This window comes from Pleurodeles waltl, chromosome 8 (genome assembly GCF_031143425.1).
Source record: "Pleurodeles waltl isolate 20211129_DDA chromosome 8, aPleWal1.hap1.20221129, whole genome shotgun sequence".
Classification (NCBI taxonomy): Eukaryota; Metazoa; Chordata; class Amphibia; order Caudata; family Salamandridae; genus Pleurodeles; species Pleurodeles waltl.
The window spans coordinates 23,351,254-23,374,714 of NC_090447.1; the positions used below are offsets into that span (position 1 = coordinate 23,351,254).

Genomic DNA, 23,461 nt, shown 5'->3' on the forward strand with positions numbered 1-23,461 from the left:
TTTAGGGTTTAATTATCAGCAGATTTTAGTGCTGTTGAGGGATTTTAAGGGTTGAAGGGCAGAAAGTGTTTTACGGTGTGGAATGGGTGACCTTGGAGGTCCGACCTCTACATTACCAGCACACCGCCACCACCACCAGGATCAGAGATTCTGACGTTTTGGAGGTGGTGCAAGTCGTGGTCAGCCACGGCAGTGCCAACTTCGGCACTGCCCTGCTGATTATAACTTACCTTTCCACCGGCCTTTCCATGACAGGGACTCTGCCATGGAAAGAATGGCGGAAAGGCATGGACAGGGCCACGGGGGCCCCTGTACTGCACATGCCCATTGCATGGATAGTGAGGGCCCCCCTGTCAAAACTCTCAGAATGTGCACTATCCAACATGGCAGGCAGAGCCCATTCTGAGGGTGCTGAGGGCACCATCTATGTGACGGCACTGGCTCCCTGAGAGCTGAGGTCAATGCCACCACACTATTTCCGCCGGCCAGTCCCGACAAAACCATCATAATATGGCAGTGGGGAGGCCGCCAGCTTCACTGCCACCTCCCCACCGTTGTATTATCGTTCCGGCGGGCGGACCACAGAAATTATAATAGGGCTCTAAGTCTGTTTTATGTAATGCAATTTCGGTAATGTTGATTGGTTCATGTCATGGAACATTAATTAGTTCCACCCATTGAGCAACTTCTCTCTATACGAAGAGTGTGGTCTTCTACTCTTCTGAACCTATACAATTTGCTGATCTTAGTTTCTGTGCTTGAGCTTTTCCCCTACTTTCCAGAGGGAAACTTCATGTTGCATTATCTGAGTATAAGTATAGCATTTTGTGAAGTGAACTGTGTTGGAAAATAAATTCTCTGAAGGGTGACCTCAAACCTTTTGCCTTCCTCCTCCTCTTTTTCTCATCTCGTTTTTGTTGGCTTTAGGACACTGGGCACTTTACCACTGCTAACACGTGCTAAAGTGCATATGCTGTCTCCATAAAACATGGTAATGGTGGCTCATACCCAATTGGCCTATTTAATTTACTTGTGAGTACCTATTAAAGTGCACCACATGTGCCCAGGGCCTGTAAATTAAATGCTACTAGTGGGCCTGCAGCACTGATTGTGCCACCCACTTAAGTAGCCCCTTAACCATGCTAGGCCTGTGTGTGCAGTTTCACTGCCACTTTGACTTGGCATTTAAAACTATTTGCTAAGCCTTAAACTCCCCTTTTATTACATAAAAGCCACCCCTAAGAAAGTCACACAGCATGGTTTAAAGGATGAACACTTTTGTATATTTCTGCTGATAAAACTTGTGAGTCAAGATTTTTTTAAATCTTGACACAGTGTGACTGGCGGGATTAGGGCTGAATTTATTTTTCCGTCATCTTAAAACTCGCAAGTCAGCCCTGACTTACATGTTCTTCTCTGTGCAAAAAAAGCCACAGCCATGAAGGGATGGGCCAACTACAGGTCAGTGGTGATAGGAATCAAACACGTGGAAAATAAAGGATGTTTTCGCCACATGACTCAAGAGTCTGACCTGATTCAAGAAGCTCAGTAGAGGCTACTTTAGGTGCTGGATTCAACAGACATGTTGTTCCTAACTCACGGCTCGCAGGTTCTGGTTCAAGAAGGACCTGGCTTGGCAGTTCAGTCTGGGCTGTTCCAACTGGGGTAGGGTCAAGACAAATTTTCATATTGCTGGGTGCAAACTGTGGTGGCATGGTGTGAAAAATAACAATGGATTGAGATGTGTCCCCGGGTAATTACCAGTGGCTGAAATTAATTTAAGCACCCCATCCATCACTGTTTTGTACACTTGAGTTTGCATGAAAGGAAGAAGGTAGGGCTCAGAACTCAGTGTGCACCCACGGCATGTTTGGAGGAGAACTGTGCTTGATGTCTACTGCACATGGATGAGGTTGAAAATTAAGTAAACTACAGAAAAACTAAGTCCACTAGGGGAAAAACTATTAAAAACTGAGTTATAGCATAATTCATGGTCAACCATTATGCAAAACCACCTATCTGGCAACAGCAATGGCACATATAATAAAAAGGCAGTTATTGGGCAAATGGCATGGGAGGCAACCATAAGTTATGTCATGCGTGCTTTCATAAAACAACTGGTGAAGTTCGTGGTTTTCCATGTATGAGCCAGAAATGTTTAAAATGTGTTTTTCAGTGGATATATATATAAGTATTCCCTTGTAGAAAACTTAATTGAAAAATGAACTAAACAGTTTTGCAGTCTGAAACAAGGCTATAATTGTCAAATGATGCTACTTTTCTCTTTACAAAAAGAAAACAAATGTAAATAACCGCTTATATGAATCTAGTAACCAAGACAATCTTTCACAAACCTTTTTTAAAATTAAAGGAAAAGGATAGATTAGACAGGTAAAGGTGCGGAACCCGACTGCTTCTCTAAGCATTTGCTGTTTTCCAGTATCCTATAGTATTCTGTCAGGGCTTACAGGATAGTTCTTTTTTTAAGGGAAGGAAGGACCCTGGGTATGAGGATATAAAAATTATTTGTCTGTTTATCAGGGGAGGTGAGAGGGTTTATTGTGACTTCAAGGAGAATTCCCTTGGAGGAGAACTAGGATTATATGTAAGTCCCCTCTTCCAAGAGAACTTCATTAATAGTAATAAGCAATTAATAAGCTTGCAAGGCCATACCAAGTAGAAAGAAGAAAAACAAATGAGTGATAGAGTGTGTCAGAACCCTCTTTGAAAGGTCCACAGAGTAAGTATAGGCGACTGGGCCCAACCGTGGGTATTGTGATGTTTTACGGAACTACTATGGGATCGGGGTAATTGGGCCACGTACTACCCCTTCTTCACTTGACTCTCAGGCGTAGCACAGGGCGAGCAGTCAAAGGTTCTTCGGAGGGAGATGAGGCACAAGGCATGCATGTGCTCATACCTCAAAATACCTACAGTGACCCCCAAAATGTTAATTGTCTATTCCTATACCTAATTTGTGTAACAAAGTGATATTTATTATACACGCAAATACAACACATTAAATAATTCACAAAGACATCTCTTAAGGCTATCCCCAAGCACTAACCAAGCCTGGTCTCCCATTCCCCCGCAGGTCCTCTTCTGCCCCTTTTCTTCAATGCTAAACATTACATTCCTCCAATATTTAGGGAGGTGGCCTCAGGGGCCTCTTAGCCTGCATATCAACCTCTACGACCTCCTCCTGCACCCTAAAGCCACAAGGTGATACTTACAGTTCCACGCAAAATGCAAAACCTGGCTATTCCAATAGGTCCCAGTCAGGGCAGCACCCTCATTATCTAGGAGGAAGGATACCCTCCAGGGTGAATTGCAAAACAACATAAAATGCACATAGCATAAGAAATCTTCTGAACTATGCTATTTGGACTAGACCATTTATCCTCCAAAGCTCTCAGACAAATAGGCTTCAGCACAAACTCTTCCTGACCTTCCTTATACCTAGTGAGAATAGCCTTCTGGTCATACCAAACCATCATGAGCGCTTGGCCTGCCTAAACGTTTTTTTCCTTTGCCTGAATCATGTATTTTGCCATCAACATCGTGGGCCAAAACACATAGTCCACCATATCATCTGTGGAGACTGTGAGGTTCCTATTCTCACTAGAATGGGTGGAGCCCACACCAGGTGTCCATACAGAAGCACCAAGGGACTGAAGATTACACCCTTCTGCAGAATCCCACAGTATGCAACACAAGACATAACAGGAGAAGACCCCACTTCCTTCTCTCTGGCAGAGATCCCATCTTGCTTTTCAGTGTCCTATTGAACAGCTCCATCAAACCATTGGCCTTTGGGTGGTACGCCATTAAGAAGTGGAAGGTCGCATCGCTTTGTTCTTACATCTCTTTCTTGTATGAAAGATTAATTTTATATCCAGGTCCGAGGTTACCGTTTTTGAAAATCGTATCATGGAAAAGATAACAAGAAAAGCTCTCACAACCACCTCTGCAGTCATGCTCCTTGTTAAAAATTGGGTCTTTGGTTGGCAGTCAGTTACCCCCTGTCCGAGCAAGGACCCTTACTCTAGTCAGGGTAAAGGATAATCACTCTCAGTTGACCCCCTCTCAACCCCTTGGTAGCTTGGCACAAGCAGGCAGGCTATATGTAAAGTATTTGTACCAACACACACAGTTATGCAGTGAAAACACTACAAAATGATACAACACAGGTTTAGAAAAATAGGTAATATTTATCTAAACAAAACAAGACCAAATACGATAAGAATCCACAATATACAGTTAAAAATATGAATTTAGCACTTAAAGGTATAAAAACAGTGCCTTGAGGCACAAATACTGCAAGTTGGCATTAAGCAACGTCGTGACGGAGTCGTTTACTACAATGCAACGCCAATGGTGCCTTTTACAGAGTTGTGCGACCCACAGTTACAGTACCTTAGAAAGTAGAAACCAGGCCGGTGCACGGAGTCGGGGAGAGCGGTGTCGCTAGGTCTGATGCAGTGTCAGTTCTGGTGCCACGGGGCAAAAGGATAGTGGCGTCGCGCAGCGACATCGGGTCCTCACTACAGGGCGGTGGAGGTGAAGCAACGTCAGATGCGAAGTCGGTCCCTTCGTTCCAGCAGATGCGAAGTCCGGCGGAGTCACAATGCTGTGGGGCGACCTCACAGAGTTGCAATGATGTCACTGGGCCGCAGGTGCTGCGATGGCGTCGGGTTGTCACAGACATTGGACTTTACGACACTCGGTGTCAGCTAAGTTCAGCAGGATCAGCGGTTGCAGCGGGCCTACTGGGTCATCAAACTTCTACGAGGTCCACGGCCTCAGGGCAGGCAGTGTCACGGTTCTGGGTTAGCGGCGTCAGCTCAAAGGGTTGTCGGATTTGTCGCAATTAGCAAGGTCCCCAGCCTCGGGGCAAGCAGAATCCTTTGCGAAGTCGCACGGTGTCGTCCTACGTTGTTAGACTGTTGTTTTCCAGGAATTCACTTCCAGGGGTCCAGGAACTGGAATGGCACCCTCTGGCAAGCTAAAGTCCACAGCAAGTAGATTCAGATCTGGTTGGTGAAGCCTTTGCTGTCCCTGAGGCTTAAAAACAGGACAAAGTCAAGTCTCTGTCCCCTTGCACAGACAGAAGCAGCAACTGCAGGACAGCCCAAAACAACACAGTCCAGGGCAGCACTTCTCCTCAGCTCATCAGCTGTTCTCCAGGCAGAGGTTCCTCTTGAATCCTTGAAGTAATCTACTTTTCAGGGGTCTTGGGTCCTCTTCTTATACTCCTTTATGCCTTTGAAGTAGGCCTACTTTGAAGAAAAGACTCTGTTGTTTTCAAGATCCTGCCTTACCCAGGCCAGGCCCCAGACACATACAAGGGGGTTGGAGACTGCATTGTGTGAGGGCAGGCACCGCCCTTTCAGGTGTAAGTGTCCACTCCTCACCTCCCTCCTACCACAGATGGCTCATCAGGATATGCAGGCTACACTCCAGCTCTCTTTGTGTCACAGTCTATTGAGAGGTACAAATAGCCCAACTGTCAAACTGATCCAGACAGGGAATCCACAAACAAGCAGAGTCACAGAATGGTTGAAGCAAGAAAATGCCTACTTTCTAAAAGTGGCATTTTCAAACACACAATCTAAAAACTAACTTCACTAAAAGATGTATTTTTAAATTGTGAGTTCAGAGACCCCAAACTACACATGTCAATCTGCTCCCAAAGGGAATCTGCACTTTAATCATTTTTAAAGGCAGCCTTCATGTTAACCTATGAGAGAGATAGGCCTTGCAACAGTGAAAACTGAATTTGGCAGTATCTCACTGTCACGACATGTAAAATACATAAGTATATGTCGCACCTTTAACATATACTGCACCCTGTTCATGGGGCTACCTAGGACCTACCTTAGGGGTGCCTTACATGTATAAAAAGGAAAGGTTTAGGCCTGGCAAGTGGGTACACTTGCCAAGTAGAAATGGCAGTTTAAAAATGCACTCACAGACACTGCAGTGCAGGTCTGAGCCATGTTTACAGGGATACCAATATGGATGGCACAACCAGTGCTGCAGGCCCAATAGTAGCATTTGATTTACAGGCCCTGGGCACATGTCGTGCACTGTACTAAGGACTTAATAGTACATTCAACGAGCCAATCATGGAAAGCCAATTACACATACATTTTACATAGGGAACACTTGCACTTTAGCACTGGATAGCAGTGGTAAAGTGCCAAGAGTAACAAAAACAGCAACAGAATCCAGCACACATCAAAAACCTGGGAAACAGAGGCAAAAGGTTAGAGGAGACCACATCAAGGATGCCGAGACTAACACTCCTCACGGGTCCCATCACTGGTTACTTGGTGCCATGATCCACTACAACCAAGATAAACTTGTTGCATGATTATACTGATTGGAGGAGGAGGGGTGCAAGCAAAGCTACTATATGTAGTTTCATCTGCTCAAAGGGAACATCCACAAATGGTAGAGGCCTTGGAAGGGCCTCAGTCCTCCCTGTTGACTTACCAACCACTTCATGGACCAGTGACAACATGAACTGAACCTTTGGTATCTTGCTAGTGCCTTTCTCAGGATTGACTGACTAACTATAAAGATGGCCATCCTCCCAGATAACTACAGCCCAGTTTTAGAAAGGTTCTGCTTCTGGTTTGTTACTTTTTTACGCAGACCAAAATGTTTTTTGGGATTATCAAACCAACATAAATTGGTATTTGCTATGTTTGCAATAAATAGTACATGGACATTCTACCACCAGTGGTTTTTGACGCAAAACCCTTTTAACAATAGTTTACAAGGTTTTGTGCCAAAAATGTAATGCCACTTTAAAATAGGCATAGAAAGGAGAAACTGGTTTATTTCTCTTTTCCTTTCTGACTTTGCATGTGTGCTGCAGTTTATAACACACACAAAGTAGGACAAGTTGTAAATTTAGTTGAAGCACATTGTTTTGTACTGAAAGGGTACTTACTCTTCCAGTTCAAAACCTATGCTGGACTCATGCAGACAACTTTGCGCAAATTAGTGCGTGTGGTGCTCAGCAGCAAAATTCTGCACCAACGCTAGCGAGAGAGGAGGAGTGCCACATCTCTGTAGATATGGCCCTTTGCTTCACTCTACCTATCACGCAATGCAGTGCAGCAACTTTGCGTGCTGCACTGTGTACAGTGACTGGTTTGTAAATCTGGGCCTAATTTTGACTGACCTGTTCCTGGGCTTTCACAAGGGTAGGGCACTCCACTTGTGTCATGTGGACATCATCTCAGGCAGGCCCCACAGCAGCTGGAAACCCCTGCAGATGTAGAAATAACCCTGACTCCAGCACCTAGCTCACAGCAGAAGCCTCATCCTCCTCTGCCTATGGATCTGGAGTAGAAGTGATGACCTTCATGGGCACTGCCTTTTCAGAGGTGCCCTTTCTTGCAAACCACCTTGTCTTGGTCCCTGCGAATCAGAAATGGTCCCTGTTTCAATTTGACACTGCTGCACAGCATGCACTCTGCTGATGCTGTCCAAGCCATGAAGGTGTCAGGGCCTTGCAACAAGCCTGGGGCAATCAAATCACTGTGCAAGAGACAACCAGCACCTTGATTTGTTCTCACCACTAAATCCACTGCGGGCATTTGCCATTGATTTCCATAGCAACTCAGGCAAGCAGGAACTTCATATCCTCATCACTGGCTATCAAACCTATATCCTTGTTACCAGGAATATTTTCTTGGCTTGAGATATTTCCACTCAGCTATAGCTCCTAAAGCTCCAGTATCCACCAGGGCAGCCACCTGCCTCCCATTGAAACTGCCTTGCTGCACAAACTCCATCATGTTAGGATGAATGTGCTTTTAGAGAATCTGGATCTCTCTTCCAGATATCCATAGCTACTAGGTTGAGCACAACAGGGCTCCATCAGCCCCCTTCACCCATGTGTAAACATGCTAGGTATCATGGGTGCTGCTGGTACAGGATCTTTCGCCTGACAGTCCCTTCTGTAGTGTCCCATATGGTAGCACTTATAACAAGTCACCACCTTCAACTTGGAGGAACCTTTCCTGTTTTCCCTTCCCATGGTGATCCTCACCTGACACATCATTACTCTCCTCATTTTGCCTCGGCCCTTATTGAGTCCCTCAAGAAGTCCCACTGGCCCTTCCACTCAGGTTTAGAATCAGTCTGAGAATTCCCCTCCCCTCTTAGCTTCGACTCATGCTGCTGTAGACCCTTGTGAATGCCTATTTTCCCGGATCCCTCTCGACTATATCTGACATGTACTGCCTCAGTGGGGTAGAGCACTCCACCTTCACTACCTCTGTCACCATCAACTGGTTAAAAGAAGGAAAATCCTTGACCTCTATCCCTCTCATCTACTCATTCCAGACACACAATACCACACGACTCCACGTTTCAAAAGGAACACCATGCACTTTACTGCAGTCCTTGAACCTCTGAAAGTACTGAGCTGGAGTCAGCTCAACCCATCTAATCAGAGCTTAGTTTATGCTATGAAAACGAGGAATAGTTCATGCAAGTTTATTTTCTAGCATGGCGTGTAAAAGACACACCCATTATACGTAATGCCTTGCACTTTTAGCAATAACACAAGCCTATAATAAACATAAAAAATTAATGTAACACCATCACACTCTTCAAAAAGTTACTAAAGCCTGCCTCCAACACAATGGTTTGTTGAAGTGGAGAACTGGTAATTTCTAACCTAAAATACATACCAGAAGGCTTTAACAACAGTGAGCATAATGTTAACTTCTTGGTCAGGATCACCTCAAACTAAGATTGCTACGAGAGCCTAGCCATGATGGGGGTAGAAATGCACCTCAAAATGTAGACTCCATCAAGGGGTAGAGTAGGAAGTCATGGGTCCAACCTGCAAACACCACCAAAAACCCATCAGTTTCCTTAACCCCTGGTATAATACAGTAGTAGTCTCGCTCAGATACTCACAGATTGTTGAGTTTACTGGCAGAAAAACAATAAGCATGACAGCAAAGGGTTCTACAGGACAGGATGGCAAAGTCTTTTCAAGCCAGGCAAGTATTTTGCCTCTATGTGGGGCTCCGGCAGGGTTCAGAGATGAGTATTCTGGGATTATTCTGGTTCACAGCACTTTGTGGCAGCCACAGACAGCAAGCGCTTTGTAATAGAACCTTGGCTAGCATAATAATTGGTCCATCTCATTCACTCGCTCACATGCTCACTTATAACTCATTCAAGTCTTTTTACAATGCCATTATACTTTGCAAATCAATGAAAATGCATAATCAGTAACAATCTTGTAATACATTTCAAGGATTTTATTTTAATATTTTAGTCTTTCATGAATGGATAGGGTTGGTTTACTACTAATAGAGCGATCTTACCTGAAAGTGATGAAACCAGTGTAAATCAATGGGAAAAACACAATGCAGATGAGAAGTGGAATCAAGGCGTTATCTACGGACAACTTCCCCCACCAGATTTTGGTCAGAAACATCTGTAATGAGAGAGACAACCAAACTGTAGCCATTAAAGTCACACAATAACTCAGAAAAGATGAATAAGGATGAAAATAAATGGACCAACTAGAGGCTACAGGGGCTGTGAACATTTCCCATTGAGTATCCATTTAACAACAGGTAGTTACGAAACAGGGTATGCATTTTACTGGGGACAATGAGGACTTCTATAGAAAACTGACCATGATAGACAGAGACTGCAAATGTTCCAGAAGGCCTTTGGGATGGTTGGACAGACATGACCTGGGTAACTAAATGAAGATATAGGCATACCGCAGACCCTTTGTGGAGAATGAAAACAACACAGAGGGTGTATGCCCAGCCACTGTCAGGAACTCTTTACACCCCCTAACAAAGAACATCCAGTATTTATAAAACTATACAGTGGTGTAATATTAAATGATGGCCTTACCTTGCAACTTTGGAGAGGAGCCCAGAACATAACACTACGCTTGGTGCATCAGCACAAAATTGGAGGGTATGTGGCCATTCAAATGTTACATTATTTTAATTTTAAATTATCCTCATTAAACTTCTTCTTAGTAAACTTTATAATGCCACATGAAGAGGGTATACCCACCTATATAGCCTACTTGCAACTCAAATAATATCCCATCACTTTCTAATGTCCATACCTCCTGTGCCATCCAATCATGCTTCTTCACCTGTGGAGTGTCACCCTCTTTCTATATGTTGTGAGTTGCCCACAAAGACTTATCTTTATCCAGGCAGCCCAAGTCACTCAAGTTCCTGGGGTGATCAGTCCCCTGCAGTGTGTGTTAAGGTAAGAAATCACCAGAGCCCCATAATGTACTGAACAAGAGATCCGTTTCCAGTATTCTGTACACTAGATTTTGATTCCACAACTTAATTTTCACGATTACGATGGTGCTGCCACTGGCAATTCCAGTCCCTTAAGAAATGCTAAATTGCCTTTTCAGATGTACAAAGACCAATAAAGAATCGCAGAAATATGATTTCGACCCAGATGAAATCACATTTTGTGATTCCCAAATAGGAAACCACATATAGGGATTTCCTATTTGAGATTTCCTAAGCACATGTACAGAGCATTTCTTAATTGAGAAATGTTCATTTAGGAAATATCATTATCATTAACACCAAGTCAATGGTAATCATGTGCAAATGTAAACAAATACACTTAAAATTAATTTCTTTAAATGCCATGTAGCGCCCAAATGGCCCTAGGGCATGTGTGCACTTTATATGTGCACCACTTTTTTGGGGGGTCCAGCAAGAGGGGCAGGCACCATTGAGTTTCCTTCCCTAATTTGCAGTTTCATATTAGCAAATTGCTAATTTGTTCAAAGCCATTCCTTAACCATTCGCATCACTATTTTGGGACATTAAAAAATGCTACATGGATCCTTGAGATGTACAAAGCCCTTTAGGGAATCGCAAAATGTGATTTCTATCATTAGAAATCGCATTTTGCGATCCCCAAATAGGAGATCACAAATAGGGATTTACTATTCGTGATTTCCAAAGCACATGTACAAAACTTTTCTTTAATGCGAATTAGGCATTTAGCAAATACAATTACTACTGACTCCAAGTCGATTGTATCCATGTGCAATATTAAAACAAGCATTTGCAATGCAATGGGTCTCGCATGTGCTCGAGTTAGAGCTATTAGCGTTGTTAACTCCTAAACTGACTTTTATTGCAACATAAACTGAAAATGAAAAGTAAAACAGTTTCACATAAGCGAGCCGATTCACAGCGCCACGGCCGCCATGAGCATCAGCATGAAGAGACACACAAGAGGAAAAAGAAGTTTGCTCATAGTCAAACTTATCGGCAAAAGTGCAATTAGCGATGTAACAGGGGCGATGGAAAAGGCGGTAACAAAACCTCACCAAGGAGGGACAAACGTTAACCATTTACCAAAGGATTTTTGAAGGGCAAGCCCACGAGCGAGTAGTAGTGATGGGAAGGAGGTGGGTGTTGTTAAAAGCCCAAATACATACCAACACGTCAGAAAGGCAGCGCTTGTGCACTGCTATGCTCAACCTAGAAAAAACATGAGGTGGGAAAGGGAGGTGAAGAATCAAGAGGGTGTTTAAAAGCAGGGGGAGGCTTAAAGAATTGGAGGGTTATGATTCGGGGTTACCCCTTTAAAAGGATATAAAACAGAGCGTTCTCTGGCTTTAGGGGACAGCGTCCCCGTAAAACAAAACAACAACAAAAAAACGTACAACCAAACTGAAGAAAATATTTTTCCTTCAAGACGGGCTCTCACCAGATTAGTTATGTAAATTGTAAATTAGCACTTGTATAGCGCACTACTCACCCGTTAGGGTCTCAAGGCGCTGTACTCATACCGCTATGGAACCCCTCCTGGCTTTTCCCTGTGAGGCGCCCACTCCTGAGCACCCCCAGGGTGAAGCCAGGCATCCAAGCGCTGTTGGGGCGATTAAGCAAGCTATTGCCCAGAGTTGCAGAGTGGGACCCATGAATTAGATTAGGCACCGAGGCGAGAATTATCTGGTCAAGGGGAATTGAGCCCAAGACCTGCCGAACCGGGACTTGAACCCTGGTCTTGAGCCAGATCTCTGCTTCAGGGTCTGCCGCTCTAACCATTGAGCCACACTTCTCCACCATCCTGGGGAAAGTCATTCATGAACAATAATTCATCACGAATGGTTTGACGCAAAAGAAAAATCAAAAAAGTGTCTTTAGAATAGATGTGCATTAGGAACACATAGCAAGCAAAAATCAGTGAATTGCTGGAATCCAAACCTTGATATAATAAGAAAGCTGCCATTATTTGCTACGTCACTGTAGGAGGATGGCCTGGCTATAGTGGGTAGCAAGGGTACTTGGGCCAGGTCCAGTTATCCCTTATTAGTAGATTCGTAGTGTTCTAGCAGCTTAGGCTGATAGAGGTAGCTATAGCAGAGCAGCTTAGGCTGAACTAGAAGACATGCAAAGCTCCTACTATACCACTTATATCATACAGCACTATATCATAAGAAACACAGGCCCGTATTTATACTTTTTTTTGCGCCGCATTTGCGCCGCTTTTTGACGCAAAATGGCGCAAACCTACAAAATACAATGGTATTTTGCAAGTTTGCGCCGTTTTTGCGTCAAAAAACGACGCAAATACGGAGCAAAAAAAGTATAAATACGGGCCACAATACTCAGAGTTACTAAAAATAAAGGTACTTTATTTTAGTGACAATATGCCAAAAGTATCTCAGAGGATATACTCCCTTAGGAGGTAAGTAAAATACACAAAATATACACACAAACCAAAATCAGGTAAGTAAACAGTTAGAAAAATAGTGCAAACACTGTAGAATATAATAGGATGCAATAGGCCTAGGGGCAACACCAACCATATATTCTAAAAGTGGAATGCGAACCACGAAGGGACCCAAGGCCTAGTGTAGTGTGTAGAGGGTCGCTGGAGTGTAAGAAAACACTAAGGGTGTCCAAGATACCCCACCCCAAGACCCTAAAAAGTAGGAGTAAAGTTACCCTACTACCCCAGAAAGACAGTAAAGTCGAGATAGGGGATTCTGCAAAGGCAACAACTGACTGCAAAGCACTGAAGACAGATTCCTGGACCTGTAGACCTGCAAAGGAAAGGGACCAAGTCCAAGAGTCACGCAAGTACACAGGATTACTGTCTGGCGTGGGGAGACAAGGACTTACCTCCACCAAATTTCGACAGAAGGACAACTGGACTGTCGTGGTCACTTGGATCTAGCTCCTGTGTTCCAGGGACCACGCTCGTCATGATGAGAGGGGACCCAGAGGACCAGTGAAGCAGAGGTTTGGTGCCTGCGGTAGCAGGGGGAAGCGTCCGTCAACCCACGGGAGATTTCTTCCTGGCTTCTAGTGCAGGATGAAGGCAGACGGCCCTCAGAGCATGTACCACCAAGAAACAGTCGAGAAAGTCGGCAGGATTAGGCGCTACAATGTCGCTGGTAGTCTTCTTGCTAATTTGTTGCAGTTTTGCAGGTGTCCTGGAGCAGTCAGCGGTCGATTCTTGGCAGACGTCAAAGTTGGAGATGCAGAGGATCTCTGGTGAGCTCTTGCATTAGTTATCTGTAGAGAAGACCACAGGAGAGACCCTAAATAGCCCTCAGAGGAGGATTGGCTACCTAGAGAGGTAAGCACCTATCAGGAGGGGTCTCTGACGTCACCTGCTGACACTGGCCACTCAGAGGTCTTCATTGTGCCCTCACACCTCTGAATTCAAGATGGCAGAGGTCTGGGACACACTGGAGGAGCTCTGGGCTGTGATGGACAGGGGATGGTCACTCCCCTTTCCTTTGTCCAGTTTCGCTCCAGAGCAGGGGCTGGGGGATCCCTGAACCGTTGTAGACTGGCTTATGCAAGGAGGCTGGGGGAGGCTACTCCTCCACAGTCCTTTACACCTATTTCCAAAGGGAGAGGGTGTAACACCCTCTCTCAGAGGAAATTGTTTGTTCTGCCTTCCTGGGACTGGGCTGCCCAGACCCCAGGAGGGCAGAAGCCTGTCTGTGGGTTGGCAGCAGCGGTAGTTGCAGTAAAAACCCCAGAGAGCTGGTTTGGCAGTACCCGGGGTCCATGCTGGAGCCCCGGGATGCATGGGATTGGCACCCCAATACCAGATTTGGCATTGGGGGATAATTCCATGATCTTAGACATGTTACATGGTCATATTCGGAGCTACCATTGCGAAGCTACATATAGGTATTGACCTATATGTAGTGCACGCGTGTAATGGTGTCCTCGCATTCACAAAGTCTGGGGAAATTGCCCCTGAACTATGTGGGGGCACTTTGACTAGTGCAAAAGTCAACCAGTCCCAGGATGCTTGTTTCCGGTCCAGGGAGGATCTGGCCTGGCAGTTCAGGCTAGACTGTTCCCATCTGGAGCAGGATCAAGACTGATTTGGACATGGCTGGGTCGAAACTGGGGTGGCATGGTGAGCAAAAGAATTGATGGATTAAATCCAGATCTGTGACTGGGGGTGAGTGGTTGAAAAGTTTCAGCACTCCGTCCATCATTTTATTTTGTGATGTTGTCTTGTGCGCCCTAAGTGGCAAGGGTATGCCCAGACGTGGGTCCCTTGTTCACTGTGCCATTGGATTCAAGCTAGCTTGGCTGATGAAGGGTAATACCCGGAAACTGATCCCAAGATGCTTGTTTCTGGGCTAGGGAGGACCTGGCCTGGCAGTTCGGGCTGGACTGTTCCCTTGGGGAGCAGGGTCAAGACTGATTTGCATACGGCTGGGTCCAAACTGGGGTGGCATGGTATGCAAAAGAATTGATGGATTAAACTAAGATCTGTGACTGGGGGTGAGTGGTTGAAAAGTTTCAGCACTCCGTCCAGGATTTTATTTTGTGATGTTGCCTTGTGCGCCCTAAGTGGCAAGGGTATGCTCAGACGTGGGTCCCTTGCTCACTGTGCCATTGGATTCAAGCTAGCCTGCCTGATGAAGGGTAATACCCTGAAACGGGTCCCAGGATGCTTGTTTCCGGTCCAGGGAGGGCCTGGCCTGGCAGTTTGGGCTGGACTGTTCCCATGGGAGCAGGGTCAAGACCGATTTGCATATGGATGGGTCCAAACTGGGGTAGCATGGTGAGCAAAAGAATTGATGGATTAAACCCAGATCTGTGACTGGGGGTGAGTGGTTGAAAAGTTTCAGTACTCCGTCCATCATTTTATTTTGTGATGTTGCCTTGTGCGCCCTAAGTGGCAAGGGTATGCCCAGACATGTGTCCCTTGCTCACTGTGCCATTGGATTCAAGCTAGCCTGGCTGATGAAGGGTAATACCCTGAAACTGGTCCCAGGATGCTTGTTTCCAGTCCAGAGAGAGCCTGGCCTGGCAGTTCGGGCTGGACTGTTCCCATGGGAGAAGGGTCAAGACTGATTTGCATTTGGATGAGTCCAAACTGGGGTGGCATGGTGAGCAAAAGAATTGTTAGATTAAACCAAGATCTGTGACTGGGGGTGAGTGGTTGAAAAGTTTCAGCACTCCGTCCAGCATTTTATTTTGTGATGTTGCTTTGTGCGCCCTAAGTGGCAAGAGTATGGCCAGACATGGGTCCCTTGCTCACTGTGCCATTGGATTCAAGCTAGCCTGGTTGATGAAGGGTAATACCCTGAAACCGGTCCTAGGGTGTTTGTTTCTGGTCCAGGGAGGACCTGGCCTGGCGGTTTGAGCTTGACTGTTCCCCTGGGGAGCAGGGTCAAGACTGATTTGCATATGGCTGGGTCCAAAATGGGGTGGCATGATGAGCAAGAGAATTGATGGATTAAACCCAGATCTGTGACTGGGGATGAGTGGTTGAAAAGTTTCAGCACTCCGTCCATCATTTTGTTTTGTGATGTTGCCTTGTGCGCCCTAAGTGGCAAGGGTATGCCCAGACGTGGCTCCCTTGCTCACTGTTCCATTGGATTCAAGCTAGCCTGGTTGATGAAGGGTAATACCTTGAAACTGGTCCTAGAATGCTTGTTTCCGGTCCAGGGAAGACCTGGCCTGGCATTTTGGGCTGGACTGTTCCCATGGGGAGCAAGGTCAAGACTGATTTGCATATGGCTGGGTCCAAACTGGGGTGGCATGGTGAGCAAAATAATTTATGGATTAAACCCAGATCTGTGACTTGGGGTGAGTGGTTAAAAAGTTTCAACACTCCGTCCATCATTTTATTTTGTGGTGGCACTTTGACTAGTGCCAGGGTGCTCTCACACTTAGTAACTTTGCACCTAACCTTCACTAAGTGAGGGTTAGACATATAGGTGACTTATAAGTTACTTAAGTGGAGTGTAAAATGGCTGTGAAATAACGTGGACGTTATTTCACTCAGGCTGCAGTGGCAGTCCTGTGTAAGAATTGCCTGCACTCCCTATGGGTGGCAAAAGAGATGCTGCAGCCCATATGGATCTCCTGGAACCCCAATACCCTTGGTACCTAGGTACCATATACTAGGGAATTATAAGGGTGTTCCAGTGTGCCAATTAGAATTGGTAAAAATGGTCACTAGCCTGCAGTGACAATATTAAAAGCAGAGAGAGCAGAAGCACTGAGATTCTGGTTACCAGAGTCTCAATGACAGTTAGGCACCACACAGGGAACATATTTAGGCCACAAACTATGAGCACTGGGGTCCTGGCTAGCAGGATCCCAGTGAGACAGGCAAAAATAAACTGACAGACAAGTGAAAATGGGGGTAACATGCCAGGCAAGGTGGTACTTTCCTACAGTCACTACATGGCACCAAAAGGGGCAAGTTTTTTATTTTTAGGGGATCAAGTACATTTTAAGCATCCCATCCCCTGGGCAAGTATTTTAGAGAATACCACATCCCTACAGTCTCCTCCATGCCCAATCAGCAAAACATAGATGTCTGGCCCTCATTGACAGCCTCAGCAGCCTTCCCATAACCTATTCTCTCTTACAGAGAGAGGCGTCAAACGGTTTGTCATGGTAGTTTCATACTTATGGTTCCTCTGCTACCACAAAACCCAGCACTGGCAAACCCGCCCCCCGAAACTGGGTGAGAAGTACTTTTAAACAGAGGTGAGCACATATTTTTCTTGTGTGGCACGGCTAAAACATTTTTCTGCAGTGTAAATCAATACAGTTGCAAACTGCCCTTCCTAATTCAGAGGTCTCTATTTGGAATCTACTAACGTTAAGGTATGCTGCAGTTCATAAATATACATTTCAAAACAAAAACAAGTCGGTGAAATCTAGCAAAAGTCACCCTTTCCATACACATAAAATTCAGGCTCTGTAACAACATCGTTTTTTCTTTACAAAATAAAAAAAAAACACAGCCCATTAAGTGCCAGATCTACTGACTTAAGTGTTGCAGTAGGCGTGTGGCTCGAAAAATGTCGAGCGCCCATGAAAATTCCCCTAAACACGTATAAGGCCAAATAATTACTTTGGAAAGTCACAGAAGAAAAGAGGACCATTTTGTAATGTCAAGAGAAAGACTATAAAATCAAATGAACCCGCATGCTAGATGTACTAACTTATGGACTGTTCTAGCATTATTCCAAGCACACTGATTAGCAGAGCTGTTGCTATCTGGATTAGTCTTCACATGGAAGGTGTGGGCAACTGCGAGAAATCGTAAAGCAAACAAGAAACAAAAACACTGCAATTGCGTTATGTAAAATGCAGCACGATGGCGCAGAAATTTAAAATGGAAAAACCGAGCACGATTGCGCTATGTAAACCCCAGCGCAGTCACACTGCGTTGAAAATAAAAAGATAAAGTAGTCCAGAAACCATGCTGAAAACATCGATCCTCGAATGGTTTTAGTAGTTTACCGGTGCTGTGTAGGTGGGCTAAACACCTGAAAAGGCATGAAGTATGAATGCCTTTCAAAAATGAAAGCAAGCGGATTTTAAAAGGCAAGCCCAAGAACCAATGAAAGTGACTGACGTGACAATGGGCGTGGTTTGAAGCCCAAAGACAGATTACAGCATGGGACGGAGCGCTTTGCTCTCGTCCATAAAAAACACTCACAGATGATTGTTTTAAAGTAAAGTAGGGAATTAGGCATAAGTGGGCTCTGCATGTGCGTTACTATTTTTGGGGTGCATCACGGGGGGCCTATTGCCCATGGCCATCTCTGGTTTTGCATTTCCCAAATAGTGATTTCCTAATAGGAAATCGCTATTTGGGAAACGAAAAACTGGCCAATTGGAACAAATGTCATGGGATTTCCTAATTGCAATTTCCTAATTGCAATCCCTACTTTGTATGAATCTCTATTAGGAAATCAGTAAATTCACATCATTTTGCATTTCCTAAATAGCGATTTCTATGGATTCGCTATTTAGGGAATGCAAAATTGCATTTTGATACATCTGGCCCTAAATCAGCTGCTTACAGCTTATTTCTGATATAATAATGAACTTTCCGGCTTTGCTATAATAAGAAAGGCACTTTCTCAGCCAATTACACTGAAATGTGTCTTTCCATGGACAAGCGAACTGTCCCAGACTGAATAACATACTATGCAACTTTTCACGTTCTATGTGCAAATGCAGTGAACACCCTAACCCAATGTAGTAGAACCATGAGAGAATCGCTGAATGCATTCTGTAGCAAATGTTTCTTTCTGCTTGTATTTTACTGGCTGAAAGCTTGTGAACCATGTTCTAATGCAGCTAATGTGTGAAATCCTTTGTCTAAAGTCTCATGAAAGAGCAAGATTTCTCCATTCTTTTAAGGCAGTCTATGCCACATTTGTATATTGCTAGAACACTCGAGTTCTTTGGCTTATTCTGACTGTTACTGAACTTGTATGATTATTCACATTATTAATTGATGGTTCAGCATATGCATTTCTGTATCTGAAGTACTGTAAGTAAATCTTTAATTGTTATCCCCTTGTCAGCCGTTCTTTAATAGAAATGCTTTCTGCTCAATAGTCCTTGCTTTAAGGTTGAATTACTGGAGAGACGGGTCCAGCAGGGATCTCCAAAGTCTGTTAGGGACTACACCACCCAGAGTCCAGTTTCAGCATGCAGAAGAGATAAATCCTGATGTGGACGCCCATATTCCACTCATGTAATGCCTATCTGATGCAAGGTAACACAAAGCAAATCATGTTTTGTATACCCCAAAATATAGCACCTATAGAATGACCCATCCTTGACACAAAATCTTAGTACATCCTGGACTTAGAATATTTTGCCGCTCGCTATCCTTTTACCATAAACATTGCTTAGACTTCTGTGTTTCTTTTCTTGCATGGAACCTGGATAGCCAGGCATCACAGGTACTGGAATACAACTCAACTGAAAGCTGTATTTATTCTTTAAGATTTAAAGTTCCTAAAATGTTATGTTCCCATAAACAACGCTCTATTGATTGAAATTACAATAGAGAAATGGAAAAAAGAGATTGTAGAGCCAGAAAGCCAGTTGTGTCAGAAGCCGTTACTTGATCCAAAAGCAGGTCTCACTGCTCCGAGTGATCTTCTGAACATTGTTGAACGACTGGATTCTTGTTCTCCTAAAGATGGGAGAAATATGCTGGTAGGAGTCACACATTTGGAAAATGTCAAGGTGAATTGAGGTTCCATTTCTAGAGGAGTGGTGGGAATTGATCTGTTTTTAGGGAGGAATGAAAGTTGCCTGCCCAGAGCGAGGTGTGCACTTCCTTCCATCCAAGTTGATTGGATTGGCTTCCCAATGAAGGGCTCATCTGAATGGACAAAAATGGAGTTAAGTTGACTGAGATTGCATGAGTACGTGTGGGAGTGGGTAAATGAATCAGACAGTAAGACGTCAAAATTGAAGTGTGGTAGACTTTCCCTGAAGTGAAATCTGTTCACAACACTTTCTCAACAAGTCTCACTCATCCCATTGAAATCTCCTTCCTCGGCTCCTCAACCCTTCTAATCGATGAGCTGCCCCAAAGGAGGCGACTGAGTGCTTTATGTGTGCGAGTGCATGCATTTTCTGTGTGCAACTATAGCTGACTTTATGTGAGTGTTTGTATCTGTTTGCATGGGGTGGAGTCAACATCTGTGTAAGAGTGCGAGTATAAGACTGTGAGCTTGTAGAGGTGGTTAAATTTAAGGACCTTATATGTGAAAGAGCACATTGCGCCCAATCTACAGAACACATTGAACAGCTTCACTAAACATTAATGAGGCCATACCTGACAACTAGTTGGCCTCTTAACCATTAATGCATAATCAACACTAGCAGCGATAGACAAAGTGTTGCACAAATGCATTTCATGCACAGAAACACAAAAGAGCACTTTCTAACATTTGTACAGGAGCAGTACCACATATAAGTAAGTTTGTACAAGCATACAAACACAAAAAAACGCCACACACATAAAATCATAAAAACAATAGCATGCAAACACTTAATACAGCCCCACAAGCAACCACATAAAAATTGTATATACAGATCATGGATAATGTCTGAGAAAGTAGTCAACTTGTTTTTGGTAACTAATGTAGGAAAGTAGCCTCTTTCTAGCTTGGTTACCCCAACTTTTGGCCTGTTTGTCAGTGTGTTTGACTGTGTCTACTGGGATCCTGCTAATCAGGACCCCAGTAGTTATGCTATCTCCCTTAATTTATGGTTACTGCACACTTGTAACCCAGTATTTCGCCCAAAATTGGCATACTGGTGCCAGCGTATGAGTCTCTAGTATGGTGCCTAGGTACCCAGGGCATTGGGGTTCAAGAACATCCCTATGGCTGCAGCATTTCTTTTGCTACCCATAGGGAGCCCATGCAAAGGCTTCTACAGGACTGCCATTGCAACCTGTGTGAAAAGGTGTATGCACCCTTTCACTGCCATTTAAACTGCACCATGTCACTTATAAGTCACCCCTATAGCAGGCCCTCCAGCCCTGAGGGCAGGGTGCAGAGTACATGCAGAGGTGCCCCCACAACCTCCAGGACCATTTTCCCGGACTTAGTGAGTGCGGAGGAGCCATTTTATGCGTGTACTGGACATAGGTCACTACCTATATCCAGCTACATAATGGTAACTTTGAACGTAGGCATGTTTGGTATCAAACATGTTGGAATCATACCCCAGTGCTTTTGCAAGCATTGGTTTATGATTCCATGCACTCTGGGGGCTCCTTAGAGGACCCCCAGTATTGCCATTCCAGCCTTCTGAGGTTTTCCAAGCATCCCCAGCTTCTGCCACCTCTCAGACATGTTTCTGCCCTCCTGTTGGTTGAGCAACTCAAGCCCAAGAAGGCGGAATAAAGGATTTCCTTTGGGGGAGGGGTGTTACACCCTCCCCCTTTGGAAATAGGTGTTACAGGCTTGGGAGAGGTAGCCTCCCAAATCCACTGGAAATGCCTTGAAGGGCTCATTTGGGCCCTCCTTGCATAATCCAGTCTACACCAGTTCAGGGACCCCCAGTCCCTGCTCTGGCGTGAAACTGGACAAAGGAAAGGGGAAGTGACCACTCCCCTGTCCATCACCACCCCATTGTATCTTCAGCTTCTGCCAGGTACTGCAACTGTTTCCCAGTCGTACATCCTCAGAGGACAACCTGTCTTCAGCTTGCACCAGAAGAACAAAGGAATCTCCCTTGGAGGGAAGGAGTCACTCCCCTGCTTCAGAAGGCACCTCTCTGCAACAATGACCCGTGGTGTGGGTCCCCTCTCCTGATAAGCTGCGTGGATCCTGCCTCATGGGTGGTAGATTGAAGTGGTCCTGACGGTCTTGATGTCCTACTGTCCAACTTCGGTGGAGGTAAAAGTTTGACTCCCTACACAAGACAATACCACTGTGCACCGCATGCTTTGCAGTCGCCAGGGCTTGTTGGCATCCTTCCAAGAAGTTCTTCGTGCGCTGTGCAGCTCTGGCCCCCAGCACTCTATCCTGTGACGCACAGCTCCCTGTGTGGTTCTCCGGTGGCGTGGGACCCTTTGTTGTAGTGTTTCATGGGCCTCCTTTTGCACCTTCTTTATCCCCATGCTGTGGGACTCCTGTGCACCCTGCCTGTTCTTCTGTATGAGTTGCTGAGAGCCCCCCCCCTGAGTTCCCCTCCTAGGTAGAGTCCTCAAGGTCCCTCCTGGTCCCGGGCAGCGCCATTTTCTGCTAACTGTGATCTTTGCATGTGTCAAGGCTTGTTGGTGGAATCCAGCAATGCAAACCAGACTGCAATCATTCATCCGGAGAGGGACATCATCTGCACCAACCAGGAACCCGTATCTGTCTTCTTGGGTGCAGTACTGACTGTTGATCTTCACTGGTGATTCCACTTTTGCACCTTCATCCGCGTTAGCAGGGACTCCTTTTCTCCCTGGACTCTCCTGTGCTTCTTGGACTTGGTCCCCTTCTTCCACAGGTCTTCAGGTCCAGGAATACACTGTTGGTGTTTGAATTCTTTTCTGGTTCTTCTTCCTTGTGTTCTTGGAAAGTTACTGTGATTTACTCCTACTGTCCTGGGCTCTGGAGTGGGTTCTATTACTTACCTTTGGTGTTTTCTAGTACTCCTAGCGCTCCTCTACACACTACACTTGCCTAGGTGGGAAACCGAAATTCGCATTCCACTTTCTCAGTATATGATTTGTGATCCCTCTAGGCCCATTTCTAACTATTGTGATTTTCACTATTTACACTGTTTTCTAACTCTTTTTATAGCTATTTCTGCATACTAGTGTATATAATTTGTGTATTACTTACCTCCTAGGGGAGTATAGTCTCCATGGTATTTTTGGTATTTGTGTCACCAAAATAAAGTACCTTTATTTTTTTAACACTGAGTATTTCGTTCATGTCTGTGAATACTGTGTGACTATAGTGGCATTGCATGAGCTTTGCATGTCTCCCTGATAAGCCTTTGTTGCTCATCCATGGTTATCTCTACAGAGCCTGGCTTCTAGACACTGCATACATTTCACTAACAAGGGATAATTGGACCTGGTATAAGGTATAAGTAACATAGTTACCCACTACAAACCAGGCCAGCCTCCTACAACTAATGCCTCACATTCACCTTCTGCATGGTGGAAGTGTCATTTCCTCACTCCCTCTTGTCCCCATGTATACCATGTTTGTTTTTACTGTATCTCTTTATGACCCTTTCTCTTGCCCAATCCCATTTGTATTGCATCCCCCTCTTCTCTACAGGACCTTTGGATCTAGCTTCACCACATACAAATACATAAGAGCACCACAAAAATAGGGAGCCACGAATTAACTGGATGCCCCCACTGACCTGCACACCTCCATTTGACATAAAACTCATTGCTTCAGCGTTCAGAGCCAGCTGCAGGCAAGTGGTGTTTCCCCAAGCCAAAGACACCCTAGTTAGAAGCTGCTCAGCACGCTCCTCATTTTTTCTGTAGCACTCTGAGAAGACACCTAAAATCAACAAAAAGGACATTACAAACTGGGAAAGAGGTCAAGTCGTTCACAATAACACTGTTAGTAATGGTAATATTTGAGAAAATCATGCCCAAGGAGGCAAACATTATACGAACA

At 44.9% G+C, this 23,461-nt stretch overlaps 1 protein-coding gene across 4 annotated transcripts in view; it reads right to left on the minus strand.

The window, feature by feature from the left end:
• Positions 1–23,461, minus strand: part of LOC138249674 (transient receptor potential cation channel subfamily M member 2-like) — a 519,042-nt gene that overhangs the window by 220,538 nt on the left and 275,043 nt on the right. For all 4 annotated transcript variants that reach the window (XR_011194834.1, XM_069203635.1, XM_069203637.1 and 1 more), the window contains 2 exons: positions 23,196–23,341; positions 9,363–9,475 (listed from right to left, as the gene is read on the minus strand). Coding sequence is in view for 3 of the 4 variants with exons in the window: in XM_069203635.1 (XP_069059736.1) it covers positions 9,363–9,475; positions 23,196–23,341 (259 nt within the window). In the remaining variant the exon portion in view is untranslated. The remainder of the gene's footprint in view (positions 1–9,362; positions 9,476–23,195; positions 23,342–23,461) is intronic.